The 18623-nt window shown below is 48.4% G+C and overlaps 2 protein-coding genes and 1 pseudogene across 2 annotated transcripts in view; 2 read left to right on the top strand and 1 right to left on the bottom strand.

Moving 5' to 3' along the window:
* Positions 1–4129, top strand: part of Lrit1 (leucine rich repeat, Ig-like and transmembrane domains 1) — an 8670-nt gene extending 4541 nt beyond the window's left edge. Inside the window, exons 3-4 of the mRNA XM_004641221.1 lie at positions 1365–1670; positions 3180–4129. Coding sequence (XP_004641278.1) covers positions 1365–1670; positions 3180–4129 — 1256 coding nt within the window. The remainder of the gene's footprint in view (positions 1–1364; positions 1671–3179) is intronic.
* Positions 2611–2805, bottom strand: LOC111812633 (annotated as a pseudogene).
* A 5685-nt stretch (positions 4130–9814) lies between the features above and the next one.
* Positions 9815–13261, top strand: Lrit2 (leucine rich repeat, Ig-like and transmembrane domains 2). Its single transcript, XM_004641248.1, has 3 exons — positions 9815–9924; positions 10209–10990; positions 12534–13261. Exons 1-3 carry the CDS (start codon positions 9815–9817, stop codon positions 13259–13261), a joined length of 1620 nt encoding a protein of 539 aa, XP_004641305.1.
* The last annotated feature ends 5362 nt before the right edge of the window (positions 13262–18623 follow it).

The following is an 18623-nucleotide window of genomic DNA, read 5'->3' as shown; positions in this document are numbered from 1 at the left end:
TATATATATATTTGTAGCCATTCCTCCTCCAGTGGGCCTTTAGAATATTTCCATTATTTTATTAACACCTTCGATGTCACAGAGGACATTCTGTGAGCCCTCCCACTACAGTCCCACCACAAGCATTTTTGAGTGGTTTCCAGTTCTAGGAGCTGGGGAGGCCACAATGAACAAAACAGAGAAAAATCTGTTCACTCATGGAGCCATTAATTAAAATAGGCAAAATGTTTAAATTTTGCCAATGTGACAGGTGAAAGGTTCACAGGTGTCTAACTTCGGCTTTTACTTATTTTGCAACCCATTTATAATAGGTAAAAGCCACATAGCTGACCATGAGATCAGGGCTCTGGGGACCCTGGGTTGCAGATGTTTGATGAGAAATGCAGGGAGTCAGCTACTCATGGGAGAGGGTGAAGGAACAGAGGGAGAAGCAGCCACCATCCGCTTCAAGCTCTTGAAGGGACCTGAGAGACAGGCTAAGCAATCAGATCTGAACATGCCCTCCCAACTCTTTCACTTCCCTTTCCAAACATATGAAATATGTGCATGTAAATGTGTAAAATATCATAGATTATTAGACTATCAAATGCAATAGCAAACTTTGAGGGATAAAGTAACATCACATCAAATGCCCTCATCTTGAATTTCAGAAATGCAAACATTTGAAAGGAAGTTATGCTTCAGCATTAAGGACACAGTTCCTCTTTATCTATATATGTTTTGGTGAGGGTCAGGGGATGTATGAGTGGGTGCCCACTGGCCCGTCTCCAGCTCATCCAGCTCTTTAAAAATATGTTTCCAGTTCTTTAAACATGTCCAACATTGGTGTAAAAGGACTGGGACTAGATCAAAGAACCTGATGCCCCAGGCACTCCACTCCAGTTTTTATCCCACTTGAGCTAGGTCAAAGAAAAACATTGATCAGAGTCATGACTGTTACTGCTTGGGCAATGTAATCTGGAAAGTAACACTTATATTGGAAGGACAGGGCTCATGGGCCAGGGTCAGTGAGGCATTTCTAGAAAATGTTTTGACATATTGTAGTTATTGCAAAAATTCTTTCCAGCCAGACTCTCGGAAGGATTAGTTTAAGGATGGCAGACATGCCAGCCAATTCTGTTGGCTTGCTGCACAGCCTACCTAATTCTCCAAGATGGATCTCTATGCTTACAGCACCCCTAAGGAAAGTAATTCTGTCATTTTGGGTGAAGGATGAGGTATATTGTCATGCAGTTGGCAAGGCATGAGCCTTCGAGGCCAGTTCTGCTGACTCTTTGCTGAGAGCTTCCCCCTCCTCCCCAAGGGGATGGAGAGCTGAGGATCTGGACATTTAGGGATCACTTCTTGTCTTCTGTCTCCTGCAGGGCTGCAAGACAACCCCTGGGCATGTGACTGCCGACTCTATGACCTGGTCCATCTCCTGGATGGCTGGGCTGAAAACTTGGTCTTCATCGAGGCCAGACTGAGGTGTGCCAGCCCACGTAACCTGGCCGGAGTAGCCTTTAGCCAGCTGGAGCTGAGGAAGTGCCAAGGCCCAGAGGTCCGTCCTGGGGTGACCAGCATCAGGTCCCCCTTGGGCAGCTCTGTATTGCTACGTTGTGGAGCCACTGGGATCCCTGGACCTGAGATGAGCTGGAGAAGGGCCAATGGGCGCCCACTCAATGGCACAGGTGGGTTAGCTTCAGGGCCTTCTCTCTAAGTCCAGGCCTGAGGCAGGTGGATCGATACCCCAAGTAGGAAGTGGGCAGGACCAGATGGAGGGACTTTGCTAGGCTGGATTCCCAAGTGCCTGAATGGAGTTGAGAGGATCCATCCAGGGACTGAGCCCGGAACAGTGGGTTTATGATGACGCCAGGTCCCCATCTGTACTGTCAATCCTACTAGCATCTGGCTTAGAGACTCAGGTCATTTCAAATGGATAGAAAGTTGAATTTTTAGTAGAAGACACTATGATTGCACTTAATGCTTACAGTACATTTCCCAGTTGTGAATATTAAGCCAGTGTCATCAGAAGTAACCAGGAATGCAGGTTACTGGGATTAAGCTCTTTCGTGTGAGTTTGTTGTTATTTCATTAGGCCTGCCCATCTTGCCTGTTTACCCTTATTTTGCATATGAGGGAATGGAGGCTCTGAGAGGCTGCAGGCCTAGGCCATCTCGCACAGCCAGCGGAAGATCCCAGGCCCACCTTGCTGATTCCAGGGTGGGTGTTTTTGGTGAGGCCACACAGGCAGAGAGAGCTGAGGTCTGTCATTGTGGCACTCGCAGGTTGGAGTCACAGCCAGCTTTAGGCAGAGAGTGTGGAGGAGAAATGATTTTGTAGCACCTGACCACAGAACCTGGAATCCTCCTCCACCTCCTACTCCTGCAGTTTCCCCTCCATTAGGCTGACAGCTGTTGTTGTCCACAATGGTTTTGAAATCAGGAACAAGATGGCACCAAAGTTGTACTGTGTGACAGGCAAGCAAGGGTGCTCGAATGGCAGCAGCTGTGAACAGAGGGACCCCCAGCTGGGTCTTTGCTCAGGTTCACCCCAACCACCTCCCTGGAGGCCTCACCAGGGGTCACTACCACAGAACCCTCAGCCTCTGATGATCAAAAAGCACTATGGACATCTAAATTTTTTAAAAATTACAGTAATAGACACATTGCTGTTAATTCCCCTGAGTCCTCTCACCCTCCTCGCCTCACATACATGCACCCCACTGTTCTTAGTGTACTTTTTAGTGCAATAAGATTATTCAATTAGCAATAATCATGCCTCAGATAAATCTCCCAGGCTATGACACTGCCACTACACAAAGCTATAAGATTTTTGAAAATGTAAGCAAGAACTGTAGTTTTTTAATCACTTTATTTATTTATTTATTATTTATTAATTTATTTATTTGATCACCCCTTTTAGAAGGCAGTTGATTTTAGGCTCTGCCTCAGCCTGGAGCTCCACGGGCTCTCCCAAATCGGATCCCATGTCCTCTTGACCTCTAGGCTGGTCTAAGCCAAAATTATAGGTTGTCCAGGTCAGGACCTGGGCCCTGACTGAGGTTGAAAGCTAATTGCTGGGCAGCGTTTCTGGGGATCACAGGGTCCCCAGTTCTGTGTGGGCAACTTGGCACTGAAAGGAGCAAGGGCCAGGTGGCAAGTTTGTTCTCTCACATCTGCCTCTTCTCCTCCTCCCAGTGCACCAGGAAATTTCTAGTGATGGCTCAAGCTGGGCTCTCCTGGACCTGCCTGTAGTGTCGCACTTTGATTCTGGAGACTACATCTGCCAGGCCAAGAATTTTCTGGGGGCCTCAGAGACGCTCATCTCCCTGATTGTCACTGAGCCCCAGACCCCCACAGAAGACAGCTGGAGCCCAGAGGTGAGGTGGGCGAGAACAGGCGTTGGAGGAGAGGCTGCTGCTTACAACAAGCTGGTGGCCAGGCATGTGCCCCGGGTGCCCAAGCCTGCCTTGCTGGCCGTGAGGCCCTCCATGCCCAGTGTGAAGCAGGAGCTGGCCCTGCAGCACTTCCAGCTGGACGCACCGGGGGAGCTCTCACAGGAGCAGGAGGAACCAGTGGTGAGGTCACTCAAGGTGGTGGGGGACACCTATGACAGTGTGTCCCTGGTGTGGAAGGTGCCCCAGGCTGGGAACACAACAGCCTTCAGCGTCCTCTATGCTGTCTTTGGGCAGCGTGACATGCAGCGGGTGACGGTGCAGCCAGGCATGACCAGTGTTACCATCCAGGGGCTGACCCCCAAGACTAAGTACGTGGCATGTGTGTGCGCACGAGGCCAGGTGCCACGCAAGGAGCAGTGCGTCATCTTCTCCACCGACGAGGTGGCAGAGGCTGAGGGCACCCAGCGGCTCATCAACATGGTAGTGATCAGCGTGGCAGCCACCACTGCCCTTCCGCCCACACTGCTTGTGTGCTGCGGGGCGCTCCGCAGACGCTGCCGCAAGTGTCGCGCACGAGGCTCTGGGGAGGCAGCGGGTGCCTACATGCATCTAGAGAGACTGGCTCGCGGGGAAGACGGCTCTGAGGAGCTATCCAGGCAGAGCCTCAGTGGAGAGGCTGACAGGCTCCTCTCTGCACGCTCCAGCCTAGACTCCCAGGCAGGCAGGCGCATCAATGAGTACTTCTGCTGAGTGCCACCTGCCGCTCCTGCCTGGACACCTTCTAGTCATACTTCCACCAACAACTCCTGAAGCAAAATGCTGACTGAATGCCAGGATGTGTTCTATGCATTTTATCTGCATTAACTTGTTTAATTCTCATAACATTTGTAAAAGCCACCACTTTTTTTTTCTCCCTTTTCCTGGAGGACAAACAGAGGGCTAAGTAAGGTGTGTGTATAAGTCAGTTTTGCTGTGTAACAAATAAAGCAAAAGCTCTGTAGTACACACTCACTTCCATACCCATGGGTATTCAGTGGACTGAAGTGGCTGTGCTCTGGGTGTCCTATTTAGAGCTAGCTTGGAGAGCAGCAGTAGTCACCTGGGGCAGACTTCTCTCAGAGGGAGGTCATATAGCATCAGCAAAAGGAGCAGAATTGCAAAGTGATGCCTCTTAAGTTCTTAGACCAGAATTGGTGCACTGCCATTTCTGTCTGCCAAAGCAAGTCTCAGAGCCAAACCCAACTTAACACAGGTGAGTAAGGACCCTTACCCATGGGGCTGAGCCCAAGCATTTGCTGAGCAGGTTCTCATTTGTTCTCTTGCTCACCCAGCTGTGGCAGCTCTGGAATCCGCTGACAGTTGCCCATTCCAGTGCCACATCTCTGACACCGATGCCAACTCCTGGCCCTTGCATCGCAGTCTCTCTATGTGAGACTCATCTGTACTCACTGCCTTCACTGTATTCCAGGCGCCCACCATGGCTCCTCGCTGAGCTCTAGTATTTGTTCTCTGGGTGTTATTCTGCCTGGAGATGAGAATTCAATCCTCAAGAAATTTTGGAGGGTAGGTGACACCTGAGGGGCCCCCTTTGCATGTGTCCCCGGCGTGTCACACTGGAGCGATCAAGGAGACTCTTAATAGCAGAAGACTCTGTCACATCCAATACCATTGGCAGCCTGCTCTCCTCGGGCCCGTGGCGACTCTAGCTGAAACTTACCTGCATTTTTGAGAGTCTCTCAGGCCTTTCTGCTGCTCCTTAGGCCCCTGCACAGGAGGCTTCATGTTCGGTTTCACCTAAAGCTAGGGAACTACTGAGTGGACTCTGCACACAGGAGAGAGCGAATGTCCTCAGAAGGTGCTTCAGCTTGGTGTTGTCTGCAGAGCTGGGCTTTAGTGAGGCAGCAGTGAGGGTGCCTGGTGTCAAGCCTTTGGGTGACAAATGAGAACATTTGGGGACAGCAAGTGGCCCAAGGGAATTTTGTTTTGGCTATTGTCATGTAAGAACCTCCATATCACACTGAGCACTTCCTAGATAAGAAGCACACTGCGGTCTCTATTTGTGGTTTGTGAATGTTTCCTTTAAAGAAAACCAGACGGTATATGTTGTAGTCTCTGTCACTGCTACTGCTACTGTACTCTGCTGGTGAGTGAAAAAGTGGGCACAGATGGTACATCAGTTCATGGACATTGATCTGTTTCATTAAAATACTGCCTATAAAAACAAGTGACAAGGGTTTGACCCACAAGCTGTACTTTGCCAGCGTTTCCTAGATTTGTATAGGTTTTTCTACTGTGTCTTTGAACACTCAAGACTCCTTTTGGATTGATTGGTGCATAGGAGTGGCAGACAGCTCCCCATAAATTAGAACAAATATAAGCACAACCAATGAAAACAGCCACCTGTTAAAATGCTATATTGTTTAAATGGCTATTAGAGTCAATCAGGATTGAACAATAATTGATCAAAAGACAACTAATATCCAACTAGATGTTCTGAATTGTTTGAAGAAAAATTAGAAAACTGAAAGCAATAGTTAGGGAAGGAGAGGGAGAGACAGAGGCAGGCAGGCAGACAGAAACAGACAAAGAGAGACAGAGACAGACAGAGAAACTGACAAAGATAGACCTCAAACTTTCTAGTGGCTCATTAGGGCCTGTCTTTGTGGCCCAGATGATTATGAGTTCTGAGATGGTCAGCCTCCCTGTACTCAATATTAATCTTCACTTTATGTATTTCCTGTAAGAATTATTCTGAATTGTGCTCATGAATATTTAAATCACTTAAAAATTCCCTTGGTAAAAATAAATGTTTTCTAGTTTATATATTAATCTTCTCATGTATGTCTGGTTAATATGAGTCATGCTCTGCAGACTAACTGATCCTGTAGTGTCCTGCAGAAGGAATTTCTGTTCCTCTGGTGCTGTACTCTAGCCAGTGCTATTGTAGTCTCAAGAAATGTGGCCTTCAGAAGCCTACTTTGGATTTGGATGGAATCATAGCATGCTCATTGCGTCTTTCCTGATAACAGCTTGGTTACTTTCCTCATAACTAGGCAGAAGACATATCCACTGTCACTCATCTGCACCCGCCCACCTAAGTTGCAAGGTCCATGAAGACAGATAGCAGGAATTATGGCCTGGTATTCAATCAAGGGATTCAGTGAACAGTTTGTGCAAAGGTTGGTTTTGGTTTTAATGATCTTGAAATCAATTAAAGACAAACATGAATTACAAGCACTTGAGCACATCCTACCTAGTTGCCAGGGCACTGTAGCAGGATAGGGTGGGCTTGTGCTTAACATGTGGTGATCGATTGCTGCTTCTGCTGAGTGCCCTTCTGCAGGTGGCAAGTGTGGGTGGAGGGAAGCTCTGCTTCATTTGCTCATTCAAGGATTCAGCATGAGGGAGGCCCCACCATCTGGACAGCAGTGGTTTCCCCACAAGGAAGAAGAGAAACTGGAGAGTTATACAGGGGCATTTCCTCTAACACTTTGCATCCAAAACATGGGCCTCCAGGCCTGCACATTTCATGGAGGCTTGAACTGTGGTCTTCTGTGTGTCCATCACAGGTACACCATGAGCACATGACATGGCCAAGGGACCACATCAGACAGGGTCAGCAGCAGATGGGGGACACGGGAAGAGCTCTGGCATGAGCAAAATGAAAGACATTATCTGGTCCCTAATAGACTGTCCAGTTCTGAAGACTATCTCAAGATTCTGCTAACATTTGGGATGCAGAGGCATTTTCCAAATGAACAGATAGGACAATCTCTTAAGATTCTTTTAAGGGAAGCCAGAGAGCTGTCTCCAGCAGCTATTTATATCTAATTATTCACAAGCACAGAGTAACCCCTTTCCCATGACTCTGTCTCTATCAAGAGTTCTGAGAGCTGAGTTCCTAAAAGCATCAGGCAGGAGAGGAGATGGCATTGAAATTTTCAAAAACCCTTCCCTTTTGTTGTCAGTGTTTCATGAGTTTAGGGACTACATGTAAGTATAAGTTACTTCAGCTAACTGGCATGACACAGGCTAGCTTTATTTGTCCTTAGTCTTCAGCATTAGCTCCCCAAATAGCTGCTCCTTACACCCTTATACTAAGCTGGAAACTAGAAAAGTTAGGACAGCAGGGGACCGGGTGACTCCAGAGATGGCACACCAGTTGGGTGCTCTGCACAACTCTCAGCCACTGTCGGGAAGGTTAATGGAGCTGGATTTATGTGAAAATATTAGCATGGATTTGACAGAGAAGAAATTGTAGGGAAGAAAAAAGATTCTTTAGGCTTTTATGGTGGGAGATAAAAGGAAGAAAAGTACTTCACTGGTGGTTTTGGGTCCCTTTAAGTTGACCCACATATTTCTATGAAACAAGCCTGACTTGGTAAAAGTGACACACTGTCACTATCATGTGTCCCCATGGTTTCTGACTAGCAGCTCTAAAGCTCTCACCATCCTCACTCCCAAGTATGGGGAGCCTAGGGAAGGCCAAGACCTTGCACCAGCACCCGTACAGCTCAGCATCAGCTTGTCTCTTGAAAGGAAGATCCCGGCAGTACAGCTTCATGCCCACACTAAACTTTGTGCCCATAGAACTCTGGTTTGGATTTTTACCTTAGGGGAATTCCAGAGATCCACCCAGACTGTAGGGTGAGACAGGGAACTCCAGCAAATATATCCAGCATTGAGTAGAAAGCCTAGGATGTAATCAGCTTAGCTGGTGACCCATTTTCCTCCCACTGGTTAGCCACTAAGCGGATTTTTTTGCTGAGGCCATTTGTAGGGTATAATGTATATCATGAGTCTTAAAAGAAACCACCATATTTCAGTGTTCATCTGAAAGTATCTCTATTCATAGGGAGGTAGGTAGTTCTGTTTTTCAAGAATCTGTTGCTATGGGAAGTGAATTACCAGGCAACTTCTGTATCTAGGTGCTTTATTTTGCATAATTTAACATTTCTTAGGAACACTGAGACCTTTCTTAATATTCTCACTCTGAAGAAGAGAAACTGAGACTCAGAGGTTAATGACATTGCAAAAACCTCACACTCAGAAGTATAAGCAAGAAAGCAGCCCACAGGGGGCAGGGTCTGTAACAGTTTCGCTCACCACTGCATTCTTGCACCTAGCAAGTGTATGGTAGAGTAGATGACAAAAGAGTACATGTGACATGAATGAAGTTTAGAAAGTACCCTAAAGCATATGCATATCATTAGAAAATACAGGTATGTCACTTTGTGCAAAACAAAATACATAGCATTCAAGAAAATAACAACAAAGCTTTGATTTTATAAAAACAAAACAAACAAACAAAAAAACCCAAGCTACCTTCTATGTTTGGAGGAGGTTTATTTTATTTTATTTTTTTGTTTGTTTTTGGTGCTAAGGACCGAACCCAGGGCTTCCAGCTTGCTAGGCAAGCATTCTACCGCTGAGCCAAATCCCCAGCCCCTACCTTCTGTGCTTGAAGTTGCACTGTGATATTTCCCTGTGTCTGGTCACCAAAGCTGAAGATACTGCTGTCTTCATGTAGTGAAGATGTGAGGAACTACACCTCCAGGGTTCTTGGGGAGAGAAACTATGATAAGAACAACCACCATTACTCATCCTCTTCTTTCACTTGGAGGAAATGTTTGAAAATTCTCATTTGGAGAACCAATTGTGAGTGTCTTGGTTACTTTTCTCCCATTGCTTGGACAAAATAGCTGATTCCCAAAATTAAGGAAGGAAAATTTTATTTAGCTCACAGTTTCTGGAAGTTTCAGTCCATACTCAGCTGGCTCCAAGGCTGGGTGATATATGGCAGAGGGCAAAAGTTCATGATGGTAGAAAACAGCAAAAGCAACAAGAGCAGCAATGGAGGAGCAGAGTGAGCAAGCCTCTTCCCCTCCCTTACGCTGCATGCAGGCTGCCTGCCCCAGAGTGGGTGCGGCACCCACACACATAATCACCGCACTGGATGATCCGTGAATCAATCATAAACTCTAGAAACCTGCCCCGTGGCTGCGTGAGACTTTGGAGGGACACCTAGATGCAAGCTATACTAGTGAGTGATGAAGTATTAGATGGATTCTGGTTCAATCGTTCCAATAAGTGGTTGGAATTGCACTCCCTACTTTGTTCTCAGGCTCCTTGGTAAGACGATCAGAGAAAGTAGAACCAGCATGGAGTTGGACATCTGACTTAAGGTTTGCTCTCCAGACTCAAGAGCCAGACAATGAGTGGATTTTGTGGCTTAGTTATGACACATTGCACTCTGCCTGGGTTCTGCCTGAGCCTGTGATCCAGGCCTTAACAGACCTCAGGACATCTCGGGGCTTTGACTGTGCTGACCTACATGACCACGGATCACCGTGGATTACCCGTAATAGGATTTGCCACTTGGAAGCTGGGACCATAATTACTAAAAACATACAGGGTAGTTTCCTACAGAGAAATATGGCTGCAGCTTTTCAATATTTCCTTCTAATCCTAGCCTTTCTGAATACATGTGCATCTCAGCCTGTCTGTGTGCCAGGATGTACCTGCTCAGAGGAGAGTTTCGGCAGGTGCGCAGTGCTGACAGGATCCTGGGGGTTAAAGGAGCTAGAAGTTGCTTGGGGATGTTATGGAGTAGATGGAGGCTTAGAATTGTCAGTAAATAAGCAAAATTTCCACGATGCCCATTTTAATTGGTGTTGCACTCTTGTAGACTGATCATTTTAAATCCAAATTGGTCTCTTTTGTTTCAAATAAATATTTTTCATCTAAGTCACATCAAGATCCATGGGATACCATTTTCCAGTGTCCTGATATTTCTCTTAAAGCTTTTCTGTGTGCTTGTTTTTTATAGAGCTCTGCTGTGCGTATCTATTTCTTTGGGGAAAATTCCAGGCAACCTTCCTGAAGAGTTCAAGCAAGTGCGAATTGAAAACTCACCCTTATTTGAACTCTCCCGAGACTCTTTCAGCAACGTGAGCACCTTGGAATACCTCTGGCTCAACTTTAACAACGTCACCGTGATCCATTCAGAAGCCCTGGACCACTTGCAGGAACTCAGAGAGCTGAGGCTGGAGGGGAACAAGCTCCAGTCAGTACCGTGGACAGCGTTCCGTGCCACTCCTCTCCTGAAAGTCCTGGATCTGAAACACAACAGGATCGATGTACTTCCAGAGCAGGCTCTTCAGTTCCTGGGCAACCTCACCTATCTTGACCTGTCCTCCAATAGGCTGACTGTTGTATCCAGTAGTGTCTTCGTGAACTGGATGACCTACCAGAAACACTGGCATCCTGCATGTGGGGACAGCATTCTCTCCAGCATGGTGCTTGCACTGCACAACAACCCCTGGGAATGTGACTGTCGGCTAAGAGGACTTATCCAGTTTGTCAAGTCCATTAGCTTCCCCATCATCCTGGTGAACTCCTACCTGATATGCCAGGGCCCGCTCTCCAAGGCAGGACAGCTTTTTCATGAAACTGAGCCCAGTGTTTGCATGAAGCCAAAGATCTCAACCCCCAGTGCCAATTTCAGCATCCAGGCAGGACAGAATGTGACCCTACGGTGCTTGGCCAAGGCCAGCCCTTCACCAACCATTGTGTGGTCCTACCCCCTGAGCATGTGGAGAGAATTTTCTGGTAAGCTGTGTGCATCCTCTCTGCCTCTCTGGGAGGAACAGAGAGGCGTGCAGTAATTCCACCTCATTAGGAAAGTCCCAGTTGTGTTGATGACAGGACGGTGCAGGCAAGATTAGGAGAGGCCAGGATTAACTCCATAACAGAAAAGATTCCAAGATAGGGTTCCACTAGTGGAACTATTTCAAATGACCATGAATAGATATTCTTAGGTCATTTATATTTAAGTATATGTTGGGTCTGATTTTTAACATAGCATACAAATGTTAGAGAATGGTATATCCATAAATATATCATTTGAGAGCCTTTTGGATGCAACACACCATATTGGAAATTTTAGAATCCTATAAATGGAATTAGAACTAATTCATGAGAGTATCATAATTCTTTATTTCCTAAACTTGCCTCAGCAGAATCACTCAGGATGCTTGTTCGAAGTACATTTTCCAAACCCTTGTCCTGTGGGTCAATGGCTAAAAATATGACTACACAAATTCCTAACTCTTCTGCCTCCAGCTAATTCTTACTATTGAGCAAGGTTTGGAAGTTCTAGATATTGATTGAATTTTCACTTATTACCACTGTGTTGATCAAACCTTATTAGATTGACTTTGTTACTGTTTGTTTTGCAGTCTTGGAGTTTGAACCTAGGACCTTTGTATCAAGTTACATCCCCAACTCTTTTTTATTAAAACTTCTTATTAGAAACAAGGTCTCACAAATGACTAAGTTGATTGAGCTGGGCTTAAACTTTCCATCCTCCTGTTTCAGCTTCCTGAATTGCTGGATTACATGGAGTGAGAAACTTGAAATTCTATTGTACGCAGTCTCCCAGAAGTAACAGCAATGACTACTGAACACTTACTGTCAAACCTGTGCTACTGTCATCCCATTCTGACAAGGGATGAGGGAGGCCAGGTGAATTTGGGCCCTCTTCCCAGGATCATGCACTTAGTAAGAGACATGAACCCAGGGCCTTGGCTGTGAAGTACTGAACATGTATAAGATAAAAAGATGCACTTCTGGGGGCTCACAGAGTTGCTTAACCATAGGATTATGGGAAATTACCAAGGGCCATGGTCTCAGGCTCAACAAGACTGAGCAGGATGGTAGGGGCAGCTACTGATGTTGGGAGAGTGTTGGATTCCTAGAGAGAAGACCTGGTTACACAACATTTGCTTCTGAACATCTCAGTGTGGGTAAATTTGTGAGTCTCTCTAATCTGTACTTTATGGATTTTCTGGGAGAACACCTGCCATTGTCTAAATGCTCAGTGAATGGCTACCAGACAGGCATAATGGCACACACCTGTGATGCCAGCGCTCTTGGAGGCTGAGGCAGACCCCATTCTGGGAAACTTTGTGATTTGGTGAGACACTGTATTAAAATATTTTAAAAAGGGCCAGAGATGTAGCTCGATGTGAAAGCCCTGGGTTCAATGCCCCACTGCTGCCAAATAAAAACTAGCAGGCTACCACTGAATGGCCGTAGCTCCCAGCTGCCCACTGGAGAAGTGCACAGCTGTCCTGCTCTTCTCTCCACCCAGTGCTGACCTCGTCTGCTGCAGAAGACGCTGTCCTGTCTGAGCTGGTCATTCCAACTGCGCAACCATTGGACAGCGGCAACTACACCTGCGTGGCTTCCAATGCCCTCGGGCGCAGCACCCTGGCCATCCCCCTGCACGTCCAGCTGGCCTGGGAGCCACCCGCAGCCTCTGCTCCTTCCACATCCCATGTGGAGCTGCGTGTGGCCCAGCACACAGCACACGGGGTCCTGCTGGAGTGGCTTGCAGTGGCCCGCACCCCCAAGGAGCAGGGCTTCACACTCCGCATTGCCTCGGATGAAGCTAGCCGGAAGGAAGTGGTGCACCTTGGGCCAGGCATCCACTCCTACGCCGTGGACGACCTTCTTCCTGGCACCAAGTATGAGGCGTGTCTCAGCCCAGGCAGCCACAGCCCCCGCCCTCGCCAGGGCCCATGTGTGGTCTTTGTGACTGGCAGTGTCAGTGGTGCTCCAGAGGGCCGTGAATGCCTGCTGCATGCCACAGTGGTGCTGTGCGCCGTGCTGCTGGTCGTGCCTGTGGGTGCCTATGTCTGGGCAGCCCAAGGTGCCTGCAGCTGGTGTCAGAACTGCTGTCCTCACCGCAGGAGACCCCCCAGGTGCCCTAGAGCAAGGCCACCATGCAAAAATGGTTCCTTTAGAGACCACATAGCTGTCTATGAGGATGGCCAGGGACCTACAGAGCTGCAGGGGGATGGGGAAGACCACAGCTGACCCTCCAGGCCATGGATAGGAAGAGGGCAGGGGGCAGGCCCTGAAACTCAGCTCTTATTGCAGCTGAGGTAGCTCTACACATGTGGGCAGCAAGCAAAAAGGCGGTGCCACCTTATCCTCCAGGAGCTGGACCTCTGACCTAGCCACAGATGGCATTATTACACTCAGTGGCCAGAAGTGAGGACATGCAGATTTTTGTGTTTGGTTTGCATGGTCCTATCTCAGTTACATGTTGACATGAGACATTGACATGTATGTCACTTGACATGCTCCATCCTGTAAAGACGATTGTATGCCCCTTTTTATAGATAAAGAAACTTAAGCCTGGGAAGTTCAGTGATTCACCCAACATAATATTCTGGTGGCACGGGGTCACTCAAAAGAGGACTATTACACCCGAAGAGGCTGAGACAGGAAGCTTGCAGGTTCAAGCCCAGCCTGGTTAGCTTAGTAGACCCTGCCTGAAAATAAAAAGGGCTGAGGATATAGTCCAGTGTGAGGGCCCGGAGTTCCACCCCCTGTACCACAAACAAGCAAACAAATAAACACACTATTCCTATTATTTCATCAAAGGGGGGCTGAAGGGCAGGGACTGACCCTCCTTATTGAGGCCACTACACTCATCTGTTGTCAGGATTTGTCATGGTCAATGCTGCTGGAAATAACCTTTTTAAAGATAGGTCTCACTATTGTAATTCAGACTGGCCTTCATCTCCCAGTGATTCTCTTGTCTCAGCCGCATGCCAGGGAATCCAGTTCCTGCATTTGCCTAAGCAAGCACTTTAATCCGCTGAGCTATCTGGCCAGCCCTTCAGATCTATCATTCTTCCTTTCTTTGGCTTCTTGGTTATTTTCATCTGACCACCGTGGTGTGTAAATCCCACATTTTCATTGTCCATTCACCCACTGACAAACATACGGAGAGGTCATTGATGAGTGGTGAGCTGAGGGTTTGCCAGGACACAGTGCTTGCGTTGACCTCCGCGGTTTCCTTCCTCACCGTCAAGTGGGGGCTTGGGCAGTGCAACCTTCGTGCGGTGAACTGGTGCCCCCTGGAGGCGAGAGGGAGCATGGCCCTCAGCCGAGGAGGTTGGGAGAGGTCAGTTGGACAAGATCCCAGTGAGTGAAGCAGCGCAGAAGGCAGCCTAGCAGCAAGAGCCAGAGTAGAGGGGTGACCCCGATACGGGGGTGGGGGTGGGGATATTACTGAGAGAGGAGGTCTGGGGATCCATAGTGCCTTTTCAGGTTTATATTTCTTAGCCCGTGTTTCCCTACATGACTCTTAGACTCTTAGATTCCTCACGTGGAGGAGTCAGTCTCTGCCTGACCCATCTCGGAGTCTGTTCTCAGCCCCTTTCCCTCCCTCCTCTCGATGCAGGGACGCACCTTGAGAGCAAGATGGTGAGTGAGATACATCAGACGCACAGGCTTGAACGTCCCATGGTTTCTCTTATGCGAGAGACACAAAGCAAAATAAGAGTAAAATAAAAGATCGATAATAGGAAGTAAAGAATCTGAATTTAAAAAAAAAAAAAAAAACCCCTTGGTCTGATTTATGAAAAATTCCACGAGTTCACATCGCAGGTGCTCCTGGGTGTTCCATGGTCCGACGGATCATATTTTCGACCGTACAGTGGTATGAAAGTCATATGCAGTCGGTGGAATCTGAACTTTCAGTGTTGAACTTTGGTCTTCTCTGGGGCTAGTGATCTGTAGTGTAAATGTTCCAGGGATGCCGTACAGAGGCTGTGAACACGAGGGAAACGACTGCTTCCTGCGTGGCAGGGCAAGGGTGTTTGCTCAGTGAGGTGTCTAAAAGCCTCAGCGGTTCAGTGTGGCACTGGGGGTCGGACGCAAGGCATCTGTGTGGTGCTACATCCCCAGCTCATACTTCATTTTTTATTTTGAGACAGGGTCTCCCTAAGTCACTAAATTGCCCAACCTGGGCTTCAGTTTGTGATCCTCCTGCCTCAGCTCCCCAGAGTGCTGGAATTACAGGTCGATGGCACCATATCTAGTTTTAAGTACAGTTTTGATTTATTTTCTATTTACCACAGGTTTCTCCATTGCTAGTAGAGGTGCGTCTGCATATGGGATGGCATGATAGCTGCACGATGCCTTTCACACATTCTACTTAATGCATGCTTTGCGGGGATTCTTTTTAAAATTCATTTTTTTATCAATGTGTGTTTGTAGTACATAATATTTGTATTTCTTATGCGAAGTTGCTACATGTACATAACACATCTTAGTTCCTTTTATCTCCCATCGCCAATCTCTCAATCCCTTCAGTCCACATTTAAGGGTTCTGTCATTTTAGATCCAGTTGCCATTGTCATAGGAAGCTTGTCTATTTAGAATTTAGACCTCCTCATTGTAAGGCACGTGCCTTGGACTTGGGAGACGTCTGTAAGTGGGCTATTTTGAGAGTGAGGCCTTTGCTGAGAGACGTGACCCTTTTCCTGTTTTCTTCTATCTTGTGACACCTTGTCCTCGAGGGCTCAGTGTAGGTGTCAGACTCAGACCTCGTGTGTGCACAGGTGTGATCTGAAGAACAGGTGGGTGGGACCCTGTTCAGCCAGAGGTGCATTCCCATGATTCCAGGCAGTCACACTGGTGTTGCAGATACTGCTGTCCTCTGTGAATCAGATTCAAGTGGCTGAAACCATGGTCACCTCATGCTGGAAGCCAGGCCTCCGGGTGCCCCCTTAGGTCTCTCTGAGTCTCCTAAGGGAATGCCCTGAGTCCACACACCTGTCTGCCTGCCTTGATCTGCAACAGCATTGGCTCCATGATCCCTGTCCAGCCTCCCATGGCCAGGGAATTTGTAGATTTTCAGACGAGATTACCAGGGAGCCAGGTGTGGTGGCACAGGCCTATAGTCCCAGCTATTCAAGAGGCTGAGGTAGGGGTAATTGTTTGGATGCACAAGTTCAAGACCAGCCTAGCCAACAGAGTGAGACCCCAGTTCCAAAACAAAACAAAACAACTGCCATTGCTTGGTGAGACAGAACCCTTGAAGTCCCTGATGATGGAGGATAGTGACTCCTCCCCAACACTCCACCAGCTGGCTCTGCTTCAGGACAGGACTCCACAGGATCCCTCACTGCCCTGGAGTGCAGGTGCTGGAAGGCCAGCTTCAGGTTGCATGGTCACCGACTGTGATGGGTGCCTCGCCCTCCCACACTTCCTTTCCCTTCTCCCTACCCCTCCACTCCCTCCTCCTTCCCCCTCCCCTCCTCAACTCCCTCCCCTCCCCTGTCCTCTCCTATCTTCCCTTCCCTTGTCTTCTTTCCTCTACTGTCCTCTCCTCCCCTTCCCTCTCCTTCCCTCCCCTCTCTCCCCTCCCCTCCCCTGCCCTCCCCTTCCATCTCCTCTCCTCTCCTCTCCCTGGTACACAGGAATGGCCTGGGCCTGTGGATAGGTGCACATGCTCTGGGGAGAGGCTGCATGAGGAGGCTCCTTTCCTTCAGGAAGTGTCCATAGCCAGCCATCCTCAAACACCTTCTTATAGAAGAGGACAATGACTGTACCGAACTGGTATGAGCAGCTGCCAAGTGGCACAAGGAGCTTGGCATGCATTAGTGCCTGTCATCCTCATAGATATGCCTCTGCATCCTGTATGGATAAGAAAAGTGAGGCCCAGAAGACTTAGTCTCATGCCCAAAGTCACCAAAATGGCAGATCCTGAATTCAGACCAAGGGCTGGTGATTTGTAAATGCATTTTATTATTTCATATGGCCAGAAAGTGTGAGCTCAGCACAGGGGGACAGGGAATGACTGCAGGTCTCTCTGAGACACACATGCTGGTTATGCCTGTGGGACTAGTGCTCGCTTCTCAGGGCCAGCTGTGGGAGGCTCTGTTCAGCTGCAATTCCTGCCTCCCAGCTCTCTACCAGGGGCCTGACCTTGTGCCAGCTACAAGGCGTGGCCATGTAGGTGGCCCCTCGACTCACTGTCCCCTACCTAGTGGCACATGGCTGGCCTGACTGCCTGGTGTGTTTCTCCCAGCTGACCACATTTGTGGCCCCTGTTGGTGAGACAGAGCCCTCCTCCTCCAGTGTAGCTGATGCTGACTAGTAGCCTCTTTCCCTGTCTGTGGCTCTGATTGGTCAAGTTTCCAGGTGTGTCCCAGAGCCCAGGTCCATTGCTGATCTGGTTTCCAGCTCAGAGGTCTTAGTGACCACCAATGCAGAGACAAACTACCTCCTATTCTTATGGCCTCCCAGTTGCTGCCTCTGTTGGGCCACGCTGGGCCTTATTATTTCTACTTCCAGATCCTCTTCCTTACCAATCAAGCCTGCCTGGGAAGAAAAGCCCACTCCAAGGCTGGCATGGGCTGTGGTCAGGCAACAAGTCTGCAAACATGCTCCTGTTTGCCATGTGCACAGGCAATTTGGACCAAATTTTGCAGCCTTTGTTAAGAGTCAGATCCAGGAGTTAGAGGTACATTCACTTACTGGAGAAGCTGAGAGGAGCCTGAGGAGGGCTGAGCCGGGCTGTAGGTCAAGAGGACCAGTCTGCATAGGCCAGAGAATGTACATGAAAGCAGCAGCAGGAGGTCGGCTTGTCCTTCAGATTACAGATTTTATTTACCATTTACAAAAGAGATTGGGTGCGTGCATGTAGGCGCTGCTGTGTTCCCTGGAGAGGTAACCGTGGTCCACAGTAGTCCTGAAACATGGACTGCACAGTACTGATCCAGTGCACCAGAGCCCATGACCCCTAATACTGTGTGTCTGCACAGTGGCAGCATGCCTCTAGCATATTTTAACACATATTTTAGCACACTAACAAACCATGTGGGCGCTGCCTGTCCACACGCATCCCACACATAATCTAGAGTACAGATTTGGGGGTGGAGCAAATGCAAAGCAGCGTCCCACTAGTTTCTCCCGTGTGCAAGTGGGTGTGCACACACAGACATCCTCGACAGGAACAGAAGCTCGATGAATTATCCATGGCAGCCCTGCAGGATTTCTATTTTGGCAGAGATTGTCACACCCCAGCTAGAGGAACCCTTGGAGGAGCTGGGGTGTCCTCAGATCAGACCCCTGCTACCAACACACTGTGGTACTGAACAGACTGCTCCTGCGGGCCTGGACTGGAAGCTGCTGCCCAGGACTTGTTCTCTCTAGCAGTGGTGTGGGGTGAGAGAAGGAAGGGAAGGTGTGAGGGCAAGAGCAAAGCCATCATCTGCTCTGCTGCCCCTGCCCCCCTGGGGGGACCGGGGAGAATTCCGTGAGGGTCTAATACTTCTGCAGGGACTGCTCCAAGTACCTTGATGCTGATTTGCATGGAGATAAAGCCCTCACAAGGCTGTTTTCACAGGGTTTACTTCCTTCATTTTCCAGATGCAGA

Source organism: Octodon degus, unplaced genomic scaffold (genome assembly GCF_000260255.1).
Source record: "Octodon degus isolate 3935 unplaced genomic scaffold, OctDeg1.0 scaffold00132, whole genome shotgun sequence".
NCBI classification, from domain to species: Eukaryota; Metazoa; Chordata; class Mammalia; order Rodentia; family Octodontidae; genus Octodon; species Octodon degus.
The sequence above is the reverse complement of the archived record's forward strand: the minus strand, read 5'-3'. Positions and strand labels throughout refer to the sequence as shown.